The 19,764-nt window shown below is 38.8% G+C and overlaps 1 protein-coding gene across 1 annotated transcript; it reads right to left on the minus strand.

Moving 5' to 3' along the window:
- Positions 1 to 821: 821 nt before the first annotated feature.
- Positions 822 to 1,769, minus strand: LOC128153576 (taste receptor type 2 member 40-like). Its single transcript, XM_052813035.1, has one exon. It carries the CDS (start codon positions 1,767 to 1,769, stop codon positions 822 to 824), a length of 948 nt encoding a protein of 315 aa, XP_052668995.1.
- Between the last annotated feature and the right edge of the window lie 17,995 nt (positions 1,770 to 19,764).

Consider the following 19,764-nt stretch of genomic DNA (forward strand, 5'->3'; position numbering starts at 1 on the left):
AACTGCTCAAAGCAACAGCACATCATGGAAAAGGCAAATTTGTAATCAGAACGGTCAACTCAACAAGAAGGAGATTTTCTGTAGTGGACAGGTAGATCTATGTACCTACATCTGTTTACATTGTAATCACCACCTAGTAATCCACTTTCAAGAAAACCAAATAAATTACCATAAAATATGTTTTGAACAAAAGGATCCATTTTAAAGTGGTATTTAACCACTAAGTTGTTATATACATACTGGAATCCTAACACAAATAAACCTGATTCAGAATGTAATTTGTTTACATTAATTGGCTGTATGTTTCCAAATCTTAATTCTCCCTCAGGTTATCTTTTAGCTATTTTTTCATGTCTAGAAGCATATTCTGTTTGTATGTCACACCAGCTATGGCTTGTACAACGTATGTCTAATGCAATTTTAAGCTTCTCAGGTGAAAGATCCTTCAGCAGAGAACTGATGTTTGTGAGCTCTGTAAATTTTGTCTCTGTTTTAGTAGCATTTTCTTCAATTCAAACATATCATAAACCTGTCAATCTTAAACTGAGAATCTGAAATCACAACGCATCCTGTACTTGATTTATTATTTAAGTGCAATGTTTCCTTTCAGTGCATTCTTATTGTCACTATTAAATAAGATTGACGGAGCAAGAGTGGTGTAGAAAAAAAGGCAAAAATGCATATTGTTTCAGATGTTCTGAGAAGATCTGATCACAGAAATCTCTGAAAGATGAAAGTTACTGACTAAAAAAAGATGGTGAAACAATTCATGCATAAAAGACTTGATTCCAGATCTGTTACTGGAGAGTGTTTCTCTCAAGCTATAACATGAGGCTTAGAGTCATATTTTCCAAATGGCACTTAAAATGCTGGCAAAGGATCCTAAATGCCAATTTGAGTTTTGAATTTACTATAATCAGGATAATAGAGTGTATGGAAGGGTATGCCCCAGCTACAACTAAGGATACTGCAACTTTCACAACATCTTTACTCTGAGAAGTCGACAGTATCAACAGAATTTGAGCTATGAAACTGGAAAGATATAGGATCAAGAAAGAAATAATGGATTTAATGACAGTTAGGTGAACATCTATCAAAGGATCCCTGAAAGTATCTACATAAGATTGCATCTTCTTTGTGTGTTTCTGTAGAGAAGTAATCAATAGAGCTGAGGTTACCACAGATAGTACCAGAGGAAAAAAACAACCTACAAAGTAAAGAAGCAGCAGGTAGAGAGAGGAACTACCCCAGTCGGTGATATGTGCTGTGCTGTTTTCTATGCAGTTCCCTGTTGAGCTGCAGAGGTAAGTGCTGGGTGTAATCCATAGCAAAGGAAGAGAAGTCACGGAAGAGATCACCAGCGATCCTAGAAGAAGCCATGGGACCATCCCAGCTATTCTGAGCTTGATTTGCAGCAACAGCCATTGGGTGACATTGATTATTTTTACACAGTAGAGTACATAGAGCCAGGTACTGAACCACAAACTGGCATTGTTTACAAACATCCATACAGCTCCAAAAGCTTTGTACACGGAAGCCAACTTAAACGCGTCTGCAAAGTAGAGACTATGAATGTGCATCAATATGGTCACCTGTAAGATAAGTCTTGATGTGCTCAGAAAGATCAGGATCATATCAGCGGAAGAAATTTTTTTGCTTTTGATCCAGTTAATGATATTAACAGCTGTAATAAATCCATTTCCAATAAATCCAGCAACAACTTCAATAGCTACAATACTTATTGAAATGATAAGAACCGGTGGCAACATCTTGCTGCTTCGGTCACCTCTGCCTGATTAGCTTGTGGAGCTGTGCAAAAAAGTTAAGAAGACCTGATGGTATCTGACTAGCCCCAGCTCCAGCCTGCTCACCTTATATCTAGGAGCAAAAAGACATCTGGAAATGATAGTGGAAAATGATTGTTGATGTTCTTCCTGAACATGCAAATCAGAGAAGGATTTAATAATTAATCTTAACCTTTTACATGCATAAGATTTGCCTACACTTTTCCTTAGGGATGTGACATAGCCAGCTCTATTAACCTCCCCATCTTTTGTCCAATTGTTTATATTCCTACCTAGAATGACAGAAAGTTCTGTGGCTCTCTGGTTACAACTGTACCTGACAATGTGGAAGGGGATGCATAATGCAACCCAACACAGGCAGCAGCATATGTCAGGAGACAACAAGAGGTCTTGTGTTGTAGCTAGTATCTCTCGTACTGCTTTGAAGGTCTATCAATTATAACTAGACCAATTAGTTGCAACCATTTTAACATGGAGAAAATTATACGGCCTCCAGCCCTATTCTACGGGAGCACTCCAGACAACAAAGCTGTATGTGCTCAGGCGTTATTGCTCCATACAGCTGACCACTTCTTATATGTTAGACCTTGTGTTGGTCCCATATATGGGATCAAAAGATGACAGTGACCAGTTATATGATGAGCAGTGGTGACAGGCTAGTGAAGCAGAAAAGTCCATCTAGCAGACCCCTGTTAAAAGCCCCACCTTCTCCAGCTGCTTTCACTGTCCTGGCCTTTATCCCACCAGCATGCCACAGAGAAGTTTCTCTGTCTAGATGGCAGATCTAGACCTGTTCTGCTTTATGGAGTGAAAATCTGTTATCCATCTGCATCCATAGCTTTGGCTAGATGCTCATTACGGAATGAGCATAGCAGTCCAGAACAGTGGGTGGGGCCCATTAATCTGCATCCTGCATTAGTGATTATTTATAAAGAAATATCTCTGGATTTCCAAAACAATGTGTCCTCACCTTCTCATCCCCAGGACCATTAATCCAATCTGTGAATACAGTATTGGCACATTAATATTGTCAATATATTCTTTCTTGAATTAAAGAAATGTGAAATAAAAAGTGAAGACTGACAACAGGGTAAGAAGCAGCTGAGATCATCTGGCCACTGGAAAAAGTCTGGAAGTTCTTTAGCAGTAAAATATTTATTGGCTTTTGGGAAACTTGACATATACTTCTGGAGTGCATTTCTCAACAGAGTAAAATGACTCAAAGTAAAAGGTAGACCAAGCTTCTAATCTGAATGTGATAAAAACTGCCAATTGGATTTACTGTTTACCATTACATCCAAGCTTCAAGTTTTTGTTGAATTGTTCAGAAGAGAAACAGCTGACTTCTTAAATTGGTATAAGTACCTTTCTTCATTAACTTATTGAAATGAAAAGGTGGATTTAAAATCCCCATAGCTTTTGTTTCTGTCAGTACTTCAGTAATATTAAACTTACATTTCAGTTTACATCCTAGTAATCTCAAAGACTAGGAGCTTTTTATTTAAAAAGTGAGCATACTTTCTTCATTGCAACAATGCAAATTAAAAAAAAAAAAATTGAGGCACAGTTACAAAATATTGTATATCAGTTTCAGATTTTAAAAAGCCCAAGGGAAAAAAGCAAACAAATAAACAAATCTAAACTAAGAATACATTGGCATGTTTACTTTTTCTATTATGTTCTTCACTGAAATTATTCAAAGTAGTAAAAAAGTCACATCTTACTAAGGAAAAAAAAAATAAAGAAAGTGTAACTCAATGCCTACCGTGTATTTTAAAGTTATATGCATAAAGCTTCCTGTACACAGAAGAAGTATTACGTAATTACAGTAGTCAGTTACCTCAAAAATATAGTAATTAAGTTACTCAAGGGAACACGACAATAACACTTTATTTTTATGCACTTATAAAAACCAGCACTGCAATTATAAAGTAGAAGAAACTAGAATGGAAGATACAATCTAGACTAATGCATGACTAAAATGAATGCTCAGCTGTTCCAACAGTTACAAAATTCTATTCTATCTTCATATACACTACCAAAATTGAGAATTTTAAAGTAAACCATACCTAATCTTTACATACCCATTTCATTTTCCTCTAAGCAAGGACAAAAATGGGAATAACTACTTGAGACACAAAGGAACATGCCTTCCTTGAGGATGCCCACCAGCTCCTTGAGAAAAAAGCCATCACACAACCTATGCACCCTGGTAGTATTTAAGTCTTCATGACTCAGGTAAAGGAAACAGCCTGTCCCTCAATGTTCTGTGAGTGACACGTCTAATGTGTTCTGCTCTCAGGAATGGCTTCTAAATAAATATTTTCTCTTGCTTTGTCTCCCAGTAGCTCAAGAGCTTCCTGATGGACTGTACTGGTGCTAACACCGTCAGGGGTTGTCCCGGGGATAATGAGTCCACTCGTGGATGCTGGTGACACATACCTGCATGCACCAAGAGACAAAAGGCCAGTTCAGGGGTAACAGCAGCCAGGACTTAACCATACCTGATGCTGGCTCCGGACAGTGATTGGGTTGTCCGCTGGAGATCATCATAGTCTCATCTCCTGGTATGCAGCTCCTTGAATTCTCTTGTTCCCCTTCTTGCCCTTTCCTAACCTCACAGATAGGGCTGCCACATCAATGCTCTTTAGTAGACTTCCTTTTGAGCTACAGAGTTAATGGTCATGATCAGACCAGGTTTAACTGGCAACAGAGACACAAGAGACCGTAGAATATGTCAGAATTCCTTCAATTTATCCTCTGGGAGAGCATTTGGGTGAATTTATAAAAGCAGTTGAGCCACAAAGTAAAGAAGAGACTAGCAATTATTAAAAATAATCATAGGACAATGTTAGCATGACACAAATAGTAAATACTGGAAAGAAGTGTCTGAATTTATACAATATTTTCCCTTGCAAGATAAATTTCACTGTACTCAGAGAAGTCAGGTTCAGCTCACAGGATAACAGCTTTCTTCTTTTGATTCATGCATTCCAATTAGCAACAGTAATAAACACACTTCACACAACCCTACAATGACTTTAATTGTTGAAGTAGTTAGAGACATTATTACAGTAAACAGTTTCCGACTCTTGTAAAACACTTCCTGTTCAGCTCATACAGAGATCCACAAAACACCAATTAACTGGTATCCGGTTAATCTTTTAGCATTTTACCGTGAGCAAGAAGCCTATGAATATGATACTGGAAGATTTATTTCTGATATTGTTCAGGAAGATGCATATCTTGGAAATGTTGCTGATGAATGATCCAACTATGGCCACTGTTTCACAATTTTTAGTGAAAAGTAATTGTCTATGGCTGGATTCAAGATAGGAAAAATTAGAACATGTTCAATAGGACTGGCTTTTTCTTCTCATACAGTTGTTGCTACTATTTTTTGAAGCAAGAGCTTTAGTTCTGGTGCGACATGACAGGTACTCAGACTGCCACCACCCTTCATTATCCTCACTCATCTCTCTGCATGCTGAAATGTGTTTTTTGGTGCCCTCATCAACACCAATCCAAATTCGGATCAAATTTCAAAGCGTAAAGCTTTGTAATGTGATAGCTCCAGGACATTCAGAAAAAAAAAAAAAAAGAAATCCCCAAAACCCAGACCCCAAGATGTTAGACATGGACATCTAGAAAGTCTGTGCAGCTGAACTCCCTTCCAACCTGAGAGCCAGGGTTCCCATCTCATGGAGACATGGACATGTAAAGGCTAGTCCATGACTCAGAGTGAAATGAGGATGAGGTTAGGGTCCTTATCTGAACATGAGTATGGGGAAGCACTCCCAATCCTGGCAATTTAAATTTAACCTTAATAGTCTATTCTTGCAACAGCAGAGCTGGCCGTATTCTCTGTTGTAACAGGGTTTGGATGACCAGCATAGGTATCGATAGTGTATCATCTTAAGTGCAGCTCTTGTAAGTCATAAGTCATAAGCCAGGAGTGCTCTAGATCAACCTAACTGCAGTGCTGGGATCCTGTCTCCTAGCTAAAAGCAAAAAAATAGCCAGCTATAATCCTGGAATTTCATTTTGGGATTATACCCAGAGACAAAAATCTTGGAAGAATTTCAACTTTTCACCCACATCCTACTGATATTATAGTTTTGTGTTTGACAAGTGTTAACCGTTTGTTGACTGCCAATGTGTTTTTCTACCACAACTAAATTAGAGGACTTGCAAAAGAGTCCAAGAACTCAAGAATTATTATTACCTTGATGGTAAACATTCAATTTCCTAATGAAAGGAGACAAGGAGATGAGAATAATTTATTATTGTTTGCTCATACTGTGTGATAGAAAAAAATAAAGAAAAATGTTTTATTTCAAGTTGGAGGAAGGACACTGCTCTCCAGGCAATCATAGTAAATTTAATTCCAGTGGAGTAAGTGGCTACAAGAGCCTCATGACATTTGTTCACCTCTACATCATGAGCTCCTTAGCAAATAAGCTTTTTACAGCCCATAGTAAATTGCACACAGCATTTATAATGCATTGTATCGTAAAGTCCAGCTCTGATTGATTGAAATCTCTGAGCACTGGCATAAGACAGTGAAGTACTACTACTACTAAGATCCTTATAGTAAAATAACTGAATAAAACAAAACATGGGAGGATACTTCTTGTATAAGATACAGAAACAGGCCTACAAAAGAAAACTTGCGAAGAAAAATTTTATAAGAAAGCCAACAACATCTGGGTTTAAGAAATGCACCCAGAAGCAGCATTCTTGGCTCTATTACCAGCTGTTTGCATCCATGACACTTTCCAAAATGGTTTAGCAAGTGTTCATCACATATTTGACAAGATATAGAAGGCTTGTGAACCCTAATAAAATATCCTGTATCTGGTAAATAACAATAAATTATGCTCCTATTTAACACACTCCTGACTTTATATTGTATGAAGAAATAATGTTGCAAAATATCTCAAAAATGTGTGTGAAAGGGTGATAATCTATTTTACCATTAATTTGCAAGTTGTCGTGCTGCTGTCATTATTGTACTAGAGATAATGTACTGTTAATTTCAGTACAACACAATTTTTAAATTTTTTTTCAGAAAGACATTGTCAAAATGGAAGACCCATCAGACACAACTAATGAAAAGAGTCCTCTGAAATACTTGCAAGATGTCAAGAAGATCAAACAATGTAACACAGATGAAAAGGAAGATGTAACTACAATTTTAAGGAAGTAAGAATGCACGTACACCCCAAAAGGAAGGAGCAGGCGGTAGCAACAAATTTATGAATGATGATTATCAGTCACTCCTTGCCATGAACAAAAAGAGTTTCATATACACCTTCATTAACTCAAGACAGTATTTGTAAAGATGAGTTTATGGTTTATACCACACAAAGTATGAAAGGAAGTGTGTTCACTTCCCAAGTTATAGCTGGATGCTCCCTGCACCACTTCCCCTTATTCCCTCCTTTCATTCCCTTCTAGTTTATGACCCCCATTGCCTAAGAGGACCACCTTCAATACACTGGAGATGATTGATATAATTCCCTCCCAAATCCACTTTTCCACAGAGCGTTACCAAAATGTTGCCCCATATCAGTTTAAGAGACCAGAAGATCTCTCATCTTTCCCCTACATAAATTCAGTTCATGAAGGAACTAGCTTCTCACTCTACTTATGCCTTCCTCAGTCCCAGATAAAGGGCTACTCAACGCTTTCCTTGCTGCCCCTAGGGATGAATATTGTGTGTAGCTGGGTCAACAATAAAGCCTTTTGTTTTCATCTCCATATCAACATTGTGAATTATCACTGTCTGCAGCCATAGTTAACATTTTTATCTGATCTTTGTCACTATGACTGGAAGAGCTCCTCTGAGCTGAGTTTGTTTCATTGTGTATTGCACAGCATCAGTCAGAAAGCTTAATGAGTTATAAGTTAAAATAAACATTGTTCTTCAGGGAAAGTTTTCAATGAAAGCATATTAACCTTCAGTTTTCAGTTTCAATAGCATATGTATTTTCCTTGCCCTTATTACGTAAAGGCTTTTAAGCATGACTGAATAATTTAAAATTCTTTCTTTGCCATTTTCATGGAGGTTTCCCTTGCACTCAGTTGAAGACTTGTAAAAATTTCAGTGATCATACACAACACCTGGAAGAAAAATCTCTAATTACACCAGTTGGAGCAATAGACCTTGGTAACCTGCATTGCCCAGGGGACATGATGACATTTTATGCTTTGAAAAACCCTGTGTTGAATTACCAGGAGGAGTGCAACTTATATGTTTTTTCTTGTTAAGCAAGGGAAGAAAGGGTGGGGGAAACCTAACGATGTCAGGAAGTTGATAGAAAAAGCAAATCATGAGGAAGCTAAGGTGTGTTCAATATTCCCCTCTTTAGGCTACCAGCAATAAAGTTAAATGTCTGGATCACAGGTTACAACAAAAAAAAGGTGCATGTACAGAAATAAGCAAGTCCCAAACTGTTTTTTAAAGATGTAGAAAAACCAATTTTAGCACAAGTTCTGGGAAGATCAGACATCTCAAGAAACAACCTTGCAGTCCATTCAGGGACTTGCAGATACATAACTGCTTCTTGTCTCACATGCATGGACAGTCTTTCATAACCTCAGATGTCACCTTGCCACCATTCTTATTGCTTGTCACAAACACTTTGGAAGACATCTTCTCCATATCCTAGTGTCACTGGACTTCAAAATAACCACTGACCAGTATCTACTTTCCAGGAAGCTACTACTGATGTTGGCTGAACGACCTTCCCCGATCATGCCATTTCCTCTATTCAGAGAGTCACTACGTCCAAAGGGATGAAGTTCTTTACTGAGTCAGATTACTCAACAATCACATTTTCTAGAAAACAAGATTAAAGAACGAGAACAGATTTGGTTTACTCTGTTAAGGAAAAGGTTAAAATACTACATTAAAATGAGACACAAAGTTGCACAATTATAGAATAATTATCAAGCTTGTGTTTGACAATATTCCCTCCTTGATTGGTCCAGCTTCTGAATGGATTTAGGAGATTTTCCTTTCTTCTATCTCCTCCTCCAGGGATGCTTTATCATAAAGCCTGTCTAGCTACTCAGTTGTTAAAATTGGAATTGCTTTTCATGTGTTTCTTAACAAGCCCGAAGGGTTAGAAAACTACTTCTCAGTTCTCTTTCCCCAAACCATAGCTGCAAGAACAGCTCTCTTATTTTCCCTGTCCATTACATTTTATGGTTAGTTGTACTCCTTTCCACCCAGCTGGATTTTCCTGTTCGCAAAATTGTCAGAGACTACAGTGAAACTTCATACAAAGTGGTCATTGCACTAGACTTAGCACTTACAATTTGTGCTTACCTTCACCCAGAGAATAAATAAACACAGGTGCCAGACTTGTACATTGGAACATATTTTCTGAGTCAACTTCCCTTATTCTGTCTTGTGTTAAATTTCAGATATGCTGCCATCACCAGCAGTTATCCATTTTTTACCCCAGTTCGGAAATACCATTCTTGAAAGTTGTCCTTATTCATGACAGCCTTTTTAGCATACAACTGATTCTAAGATTGCTTATAGACTACCAAGTCTTAAAGATAAGCACAATCCTTATAATGGATGAGTTGAGCTATTTTACTTAATCACAGTCCATGCAGATAAAATGCATGAAACAGAACCCATTTCTTCACTTTCCCTACCACTCCAACTCTCTTCCTTCACTATCAATTCCCAAATCATGAAAAAGCACTCGGGAGTGATTGCAATAAAGATAATGACATTTAAAAGAAGATACGTCTGTAGTGCTAAAAAATACTTTCAGCTTCTTACAGTGCAGTGGTGGACTGAACAAAGGAGACATGTTGAAGAGTTAAATCACCTTCTAAAATGCTAAAAAAAAAAATACTATTGAATAACATGTAGTGTTCTTCAGTGTGTTCTTTATTGTGGGAACAGTGGGCACTGAATCGAGTTAGTAACTAGCACCTGGGGTAGGGCTGAGTTTCAGTGTCAATGTCTACACGTACCTAAATGCATAAGCGCCTAAATCATAGAATCATAGAGTCATTTAGGTTGGAAAAGACCTTTAAGATCATCGAGTCCAATCGTAAACCTAACACTGCCAAGTCCTACTAAATGTCGATGCTTACATCTGTCCTGTTGTGTACTGTCTCATAGCAGACAGAGATCTGTTCAGTATAGTCACCGGAGACTGTAGAGAGGTTCAGTTCACCTAAAGTAGGCACCCAAAGGCAGGTCAGCAGAGACCTTCTGCGCAGTCCATTAACTGTCAGGACTAAAGGCAGAAGAGATGCCTACTGCTGCCAACGGTGCACGGGGATATCCAAGACATCTGTACAGTGCAGGCAGATGCACCACAGGACTTCACAAGGAACCATCTCTTTTCTGCCGCAGCTGGAAGCGATGCAGGATGCTTTTGTACGTAGGCATTTAAGTTAACTCCTACTCAGAGACTAAAGGCCACTGGCTGAGGTGACCTCCAGCAGCGACCAGGTCTCTGTCAAGTTCTGAGGTGTATCTGCCAGCTCTCTACTGATGTTTAGAAATATCTGTGGCTGATGGCACTAGATGACTATGTTTGGCCAGTGAAGGAAGCCCCAATGCCCAGAAGTAAATCACTTTCATTTTGTCATTGGATGTACTTGAACCCCAGATGGACTCAGGAACCAAGAATTAGGAAAGTTACCAAAATAAAAAAAATGAAATCCACTCTTATGTAAACTATATTAAATAATGTATTTAAGAAACAAAGCCTATCCATAACCCGGGGTTAGGTTGGGGTTTTTTTTGTTCTTCCTTTCTTTTTCCTAATACTGGATTTTAAATGTTAAAAATACACATGTTGATATTAAAAAGTTGTCCTCAGTTTCCAAATGCATCTGGAATACAAATTTACCTCATGACAATACTTCTTAATGTTTATGTGAAGTAGATTTGTTTAAGCTGCTTTATATATAATTTTCTATTTTAAAAAAATTGTCTTTGCAATCCTTTTAGGAATGCTCCTGTACTCTTTGTAAGCAATAACTGAAATTCAGCAAATAGAAATCTCTGTGTTTCCTGTTGCAATTAATCTATCAGACGGAAGGAAGCATTCAGCGAAAAAAACCTTTATGTGGTGATATCATTAAAGATTGTAACATCAGGATGCTGTGTAGGCAACCTTAAATAAATATTTTTAAATTATAAAATTTTAAGTGCTTACTTTTGCCAACTTTGTGTCTTTAATGAAAACGTGCCTTTTAGTGCATATATGTATTATGACCATAATACCATTTGCAGGCCATCACCATTTCAGCACCGTTAGCAAACAGCCTCACACTGATGCAATGCTGGATTCACTTGTGTTTGTATAACCAGTGTGCCATTTTGCCAGCCGACTGCAATTCAAATCCCTTTGTCAATACACTACACCACCTGTGATGCAAATTTAAATTAATCCTGATTTTCATTGCTTACTTACACTTTTTGAGTAATGTAAGTGACACATGTCACAGCAAATCCTACTCACTGTGGAAGTCAGCAATGTCTCTGGCACTGCCTCTCAGAGAGAGACAATGTTATCTGTTCAGAAAGATTCACACTGGAGTCTCTCCTTATTCCTCTTCCTAGCCAGTGTGAAGAAAGCAAAAGTCCGTATTCTGATAATCTTTTTTTGATGCACACCATTTAAGTTACAGATTCTGTACAACGCTGGAGTTGGGTTCACTTGTTTTTTTTAGTTTGGGTTCCCAGCCATAAAGAAAATTAATAAATAATCTCCAGTTCAATCTCCTATTTATTTTGCAGTAAGTAGATGTCACATTGGTGTGAGCATCGCTTGGGGTAGCACAGTACAATGAAATCCATTACCAACATGCCTGGGTCCAGATATTATTTCTCAATATCCTATCAGCTTTTTAACTTTGCATTAATGAAATGTTACTTTGTGTGATTACTATAGCAAGGGGTGAATGATGCATGAAATAAAAAGCTGTCAAATCCTTGAGAAAGTGTTCAGCACAATGACACATGTCTGCTTACTGTATTCAGAGTTCAAATGATATTCTTCTCAAGTGAGAAGCACTGCAAAAAATGATGGTCACTTCACAGGATTGACTTGGAACATAATCAAAATCACAAAAATCTTGTGCATTTTTTCCTATGTTTTAGGCTAAAATGAAAGAAACACTAGGTCAATTTATCCTGTTACGAATTAATTTCTGCATAGGAATGTTTCCTGGGACAGTTGTAGTCAGGCTTCCATAAAATGAAGTACTAACTCAACTCTTCAGTGTGGGAAAATAGACAATTCTGGAGGCTATGACCTGTAGGTACATAAAAATCTCTTACATGAATAAGGTGAATAGGTTTGATGATTTACTGTCTTTTCCAGTACAGGGAATAGGCGGCATCAAATGAAAGAGAATTTAAAAGCAAACAAAAGAAGGTGTTTTTCCACATAACACATAGGGAAGATGTGAGAATCCTTGTCAGAAGATACTCCCAGTGCTAAAAGTCTGCATGGATTCAAAGGATGAGTGGACAAGCCCATAGGAATGAAATCAATTGGGTGTTACTTAAATACATAAAACCCATTTCTGGTTCACATAGTCCCTGTAAAAGTTTAATGCCTGGGAGAGTATCAGGAGAAAGTAGAATTTATGTTCGCCCAGTTTGTGCAATCTTCCCTAGGCTTTCTGCTGCCATCAAAGGGAGGGCACTGGAGAGACGGACCTTTGGTCCCAACCAGTATGACTGAATTGATGTTGGTGAGTTATGCTGCTTTGTGATGTCTTTTCACAGTACATTTTATGAATTATGATAATTCTTTCATGGCTTTGATTACGTCCAACTACAAAATATAGCCCCCGCGCCACAGCTATAATTATTTGTATTAGTGAAGTACCTGGATCCCAGAAAAGAATTTAATGCCATTATGCCAAAGGCCGTAAATACATGCACAGCAATAAGAGCAATTTTGTCCCATGTAACATAAGGAGAAAATTAGTTCCAACCACAATTTTATTGGATCTAGAATGGCCTCCCAAATGAAACAATTTTGTCCGTTCAGAAGGATTCACATTGCTGTTTCAACTCATAACTCTTCATATCCAGTAATAAAGCAGAAGCACAAATTCTGATTCAGTTGTATCACTTTCACATGACTAACACAGTAAAATACAGTGGAATTATTCTTGGTTTACAGTGTAGTAAACAAGAGAATAAAAATCATTTCAGAAATGGCAATTAGCTATTCACTTCACTCCCACTTAGAAATAACTGTTGTAAGTGTTTTTATTGCAGAACACCTCATTCTTGTTTTAGATCCTGACTATTATTTCCAGTGATGTTCAACTATTTTGCATTCAGCTTTACTATGCAGATCTGTCTAAATCCAAGAAGGTGAAGTTTGGCTTTCCCTGGGGAAAGCAGAACACTTAAAAATCTCTCCAGGATCTTTGCTACACATTTCCTTTTACCCGACTTCAACTTTTCAAAATTATTATTATGTGGGATGAGGAGAAAGGAGGAACACCCCAAAAGTATTGACAGTTTTTGTCAGATTCTGAATATCAAAAACTGTAATCAGCTTTAATGAAAGGACAGGTCTGATTGTCAAGATCTTCTCAGTGCACGTAGGTTACGTATCAATGATTTATTAATTTCAAGTGCAGTAAGGGCACATTTCAGTGATACAGCTGAGACAGTGTAATGTCTCCCCATGGCAGAGAACGGGCCATCCTGCTCCTACCAGCTGCTGCTGGTTTGCTTGTGCCAGATCTGGTGCCCAGCGGTCTCCATCATGAGTTTTTTTGTTTCACTGAACTGACAGAAAATTAACACACCAAAACAAGTGTGTATTCTGCAAACTTAGCAAATTAAATCAGCTTAGTGAAAGCGCAAAGATGAGCACCAGAGGCAGCTCCGATGGGACACAAGTGGGAGAAGAGTTGGGAATGGTCTGGGAGGAGAGAGGGCAAAACGGGACTGCTCTTTACATTCACAGCAAATTATTAGATGGGACAGAACTGTACCAGACAAATATACAAAACCACGGTTCTGACAGGTTGCAACACAATCCTCACAGCATTTCATAAACAATTTCACAGACTAATTAACTATTTTATGTTAGGATCCCATGGGGTCCAGAGAAGAAAGATGCTCCATGTGGTAGATCCAGCCAATCTGCTCTGGGTGAAGACACCAGGTCATTTTGGTCATTTTGCCACAGGGCCAGGGATCCATCCATGTGCACTAAGCAGCTTAGGCCAATATACTCACATTCTGGATGCATTAAAAATAACTTCCTCTGTAAAGAAGCTTTTAAACTCTGTTTTAGGTCTAAGCCTCTGCACTCTGTCATCCCAGATTCATCTTCCATCTATTCTATGATCAAAGTTGGTCAAATACAGGGTGTAAATTTAAAAGCTTATTTATACAGGTTTTAAAACAATGTTATTTCACCAATTCAGTAGTTTAATATTGGCTTCTGTTAACAAAATATATATCAGAAGTTAGAGAAATGCTGTATTTCCCCTTCTTTCTGTCACTCTTAGACAGACATGGAGTGATTTAAGGGGTAACTTTTCTATGTGTATTGTGCTGAGATTTGAATCAACTCAAAATTTATGGACTGAGAGCTTCTAGTCTTGTTTTGTGAGAGATTAACAGCATTTCTGATATAAGCTATAGATGTCACAAATCCAGAGGTTTGTTTGAAACTCAGACAGCCAGTACAGTGTATATATATATATATTTTTCCCCCTTTTCGGCACCTTGATCATGAATATGATTCTGTAATGTCTTCTTCATTCAGGAAGAGCTTGTGTCTGACTGTATTGTAGTTGGCATCGCTGAATTAAATCACAGCAGCTACATTCCCCTCTTCAACTCCCACTCCCCTCTCTGGCTGAGCCAGAGTCAATATAATGACTAAGGGCAGTAAAACTCAATTTCTCATTCTGCTGTGCTTCACCAGGCTGCCTTGTTATTTTTAAGTCTCTCCTCCATATGGTGGCATGCTCTTGTCCCCATATTTCACTGTCTTCCAGGGGAGCATCCATCCACTTCTCTGATACCACGTTGCCCTCTAGTGACAAATGCTTCAAGTCTCTCACGCTCCACTCTTTTCCTGCAGCATACCCCCTTATTTGGTTTGGTTGTTTTGTTTTGTTTCGTTTCGGTTTGGCTTTTAGCACATGCCCTTTTCTATGCTGGAAAAAAGTTTCTTAATCCTGCCCCTCTGGGATATTACTTGAGTCAGGCTCATTTTGTCTCCAGTCTGCAAGAAGAGCCCAAGATTCTGCACTTCTCTTAACCCGAGCCATTTATATAGCTGAGTTCACCCAGGCAGGATTTCTGCCACAGGGCTTAGTTATTGCAGAAATCAGCAGTGATTTTGCCTACATCAGCATGACGGCAGGCGGCCAATGATACCTGATATGTAGAAAATTCATTGGAAAATGAGGGGCATGGCAAGAGTTTGGGGGAAAGACGCTTATCTAATCCCATTCTCTAAAGAGCCCCCTCTGCCTTCCTTTCCAAATATTGGTGCTGCAGAGATTATTGGCAAGACATTCCTCCACACGCTAAGAGAAGGGTTTGGAAATGTGAATTGAGCCACTCTCCTGAGGGTTTGGGGACAGTAGCTTTTACCCTAAGAGCTTGCTGGGTATTTCATGCTGCAAAGACTGAACAACTCTTGAGTCTCCTGAGCAGAAGAAAGGGAAGAGGGTAGACGAGCAATTTTATTAAGGCAAACAAAAGGATTTTTAGTCCTGGACATGCTTACAGCACTAAGCCTGCAGAGGAGGAGGCAGCTTCAAACTCCTTACCTTTTGCCCTGTGACTAAAGAAGGACTGTGCCCCATGTGCCTCATGCTCTTCAGTATATCTGACTTTCAGTGTCACTCTCACCCGATCTCTGGAGGGAAGAAGGAAGGCCCCAGGATGCTATCATGGCGCCTAAGAATTATTTCTGTGTTTAAAAAGACGTGTATAAACTAGCAGATGCTGGAGGCAGAGGAAAGTGTCACCTGTAGCTCCTGACAAACTTACTGGGATGGGTTAGACTCTGACCTTGGCTTTAATTGAGTTCATCCAGACCCTTTCCTCTTAATGTCCATGTAACAGACTTTTATAAAAACAGCAAAGAGATCTCCTGTGTTCATGGTAAATGCTGTGGCAGGAGCTGATCGCTATTCATTCCACATAAAGAAATATTTCTGATTTTACACTGAGGTGGGCATTTGAATGGCTTCTTTCACTCAGGGCTCTAATTCAGCATAATTCTGCACATTAAGATAATTGTCTTTGCTTTGGTTTTGCTTAATTTAGTTTCCAAAGGCACTAACTTCTAGTGAGACCTCCAGAAGTCGTATCACCAGTACATGCAATCTGTCTGGACTACACAATCCCTCCAAAAAATGGTTATATGGGCTCTGAGCAGATCCAGATCTGCCAAAGTTGATGTGAGAAGCCAGATGACAGAGAAGCTCATTGACTAAAAATGTTTTTATCATTACAACTGATTATTAAGCACCCTCAAACTAGAGGCAATATTATAAAAGCCATTACACTGTCTTTGGTTAATACCAACACTACAAATACAGCAACATTAGATATTTATTCCAAACTGTGCCATTCAGTTAATGAGATAGTATTTGTTCTTGCTTGGCTTGGACTCACTGTTTTCCTTCTGTTCTGTAATCATGTTTTAGACCCACTGTGATATGAAAGTGCTTCATAAGTTGTGAGGCTAGGGGTGAGCATTACCAGAAATCCGTATATGCAGTAACATACCAGTCCCATACTAGTGAGGGATCAGCAAGACAGACAGCACGTGAATTCCCAAATGCTGAACATGATGGTGAGCGAAGTATCCCCAGATTTTCAGGAACAGGCTTTGGAGCTTTTCATATGACCCAAAAAGCAATCATCTCAGTGATCTGTACCAAGATAGTCTTCACTAACAGCTACTGCATTTTAGGAGATGGATTTTTTTTTTTTCCCCCAAGAAATAGATTTCTTAGTGTCTGATTAGTTTGTTATTGGCTTATTCTGAGGGAAGATGACAGATGTATAGTCCAGCTAAGACTTTCTAGGACTGTGGAAGAGTTGCTTAAATGTAGTAACAATCTGAAGTCACCACCTGATGCAAATGGGCAGTATCCTTTTCCATTACCGGAGGACAAGAAACAGCTGCCCTGCACACATGGTCTTGAAATCCATACACAGTGCATTTGTTAAGCAGTTTGCCTACAATATAGGATGACTTTATACACAGCCTCTCTGCTCCTCATTACTTTTCTTCATTACAACACTAATGTCACCTTCTCCCAGTAATCTGGGCAGCCTTCTGTTTTCAGAAATCTAATATACGACTGTATTGTTTCTAAGATAAAAGGTACTAATAGCAGCCCTGATAAAGATATGCAACTGAAAACAGCGTAAGCTGTTGCCAATTTCTAAATCTCTCTGCTGCTTTGCTGCATACCATTATTCTCTGTGCCCTGACATTTACTGCTGCTCCTGAAGGAGATGCTGCATGGAGTTGCCAAAGATGCTATCGGAGAACAGCACCATTAGAGACTCTGCATGGATGTGACCAGACAAGTAATTCAACATTTTGCAGTCACCAGACCATAGTTCTTGGAAGAAAACTGGGTGATGGCAACAGCAAAGAAAGAAAGAAAAAAAAAAAATCCCAGCCCTCTGCCTGGGAGACAAACATTTTCACTAACAGAGGAATTAATATGGAAGTTTTGCAGAACTGGGGCTTAGGCAGATTTGTTTTCCCAAACAGATTCATCCATCCTTAATCAGCAGCCCCAGCTGTCCCTGCTGGGAAAGTCTGCATCTCTTTTTCTGCTTGTCCCTGGCTGTGCTGAACTGGCATTTCCAAAAGTAATTACCTCACGAAGTCTAGCTGAACACCCAGAAATACTAAGAATTGCTAATTCAGTGCCAGCTATGCTGATTCACCGAGATGAAAGTGCCAGTTCAGCTCAGCAAGAGTCATGGGGTGACAAGGGAAGCCAGGACTTCACCAACAGGGACAGGCTTCTCGGCACCTGGATGGGGAAGGGGTGGCTGGCTGCTTGTGAAATGCAGAGCCAAGACCCTGTCTCAACCTACACACTAGAGAAGTGCAATATAAAAGACAGCAAACTTGTCCGTGTGTACGTGCATGGACAGTGATAGCTATGGACACACCTGATCATGTAACATAGTACTAAGCAGCTGAAGAGTTCATGCTTTTATTTATTGCAGATGATTTTTAGTGGCAATACTCTAATATTTCTTGAAATAATAAGTTGATTTGCTATCAGCAGCCTTGGTTGAATTTTACCTATAGTTCAGCAGCAGCGATATATTAGAGTAAGAAAGTAGTTTACAATGCTAAAATCAAATTGCATTACAACCAAGGAGTTTGTAATCATGAAATTGAAATATTTTCTCCTTTCCATGGTACTTTACCTTTACAAGAAGTCACCTCTACCCTTTGCAACAAGCTAAGTTATTTCAAGATGGCCGACTGCAACTGACAAACGTGTAAGTCCTCTCACAGTGACTTCATAGTTGTGCTTCTATTGTTGCTTCCTGTATATTAAAATCAAAATTATCCATAGATGAAGTACTATTGATGTCTACTGTTTGCCTAATGTTATGCACAACACTAATACATTATCTTTCATCCTGAAGGATCTCAAAGTGCATTACTGTCTGTTATTGAAATTGCTTATTCTCCACTGAAACTCAGCTGTCATCAGGACTGAAAAACAGCACTTGTTAATTCATTCTGCTCATACCTGTGTGTGAGCTACAGGGAGCTTCTCTAATTTTGAGCTTTTATAGCGCTGTCTATGCATTATTATTTTATTAAGATTGAACTGGGTAAGCTCTAATACCCTATACAAAAATCTGATATCCTTTTATTTATTAAGAGCGAGTCATTTTACATTTCCTATTGCCAACATCTTTCCAGCACTTAAATGTGGCTAAGAATTACAAAGTGTGGCTTCACGGTGCATCTAACATGATGAAAAGGCAGTAGAATAGTAGTAGGTATCTCTGACATCATTGACCGTTAACAACATTTGTACAGTTTTGCCTCAGATACCCTTGTGTTAGATCCAGCTCCACAAGCAGAGTACATTAATTTTTGCCCAGTGAATTAATACATACATCAGTTAAGCTGAGTATCTCTTCTCTTCTGCCTGAGGGGTTTCTGGGAGCAGTGCTACAGGAAAAGCAGGCTGGGAGAGCCAACCCACCTGTATAAGAGTGGATATCAGGGCACACGGCCAACTTACCCACTCCTTTGCACCTGCATGGTGGGATTTACACATCTGTAAAGTGGGCATAAAACACTGCAAAATCATTTTGTCTAGGTGAAACGACTAAATAGAGTGCAAGAATACGGTCTACTCAGCACCCCAGTTAATTGTAGTTAATACACGTAAGGCAGTTTTGCTTTCATCTACATCCACTGAATATCATTAATCTCAAGGGGAAATGGGCAGTATTGCCTGTGAGGTTTATACAGCCACAGTAGGCAAATACATTAAATCGAACTGCAGCTCAGAAATATGATGGTATCGTCTGCTCTTATTTCTATTGTTTAAGTGTGATCTGCACAGTTATTATCACCTCACAGAGACTCACGCACCACATTGTGAAATTTGCATGAAAACAACAGCTGTCAAACAACAGTAATTGCAAGAAAGTACCAGGGTGAAAAGAGGCAGCTATGAATTCTTTTTGGCAAAATTAGCAAATTCATCAGAATTAGCTTCTGCATGACCAAATGGGATAGAATCACATCTACAAGCATGTGGGTCCTCCAACTACATAAAACTTAACATTAATTAAAACGCTTATTTTCCATCTGTACTTTGTAATCCATTTCTATCCAGTCTGCTCTACGTGTGCACTCCAGCAGAAACTTTGCAATCCAGGCATTTCCATTAAGATCCTCTT

Source organism: Harpia harpyja, chromosome 17 (assembly GCF_026419915.1).
Source record: "Harpia harpyja isolate bHarHar1 chromosome 17, bHarHar1 primary haplotype, whole genome shotgun sequence".
NCBI classification, from domain to species: domain Eukaryota; kingdom Metazoa; phylum Chordata; class Aves; order Accipitriformes; family Accipitridae; genus Harpia; species Harpia harpyja.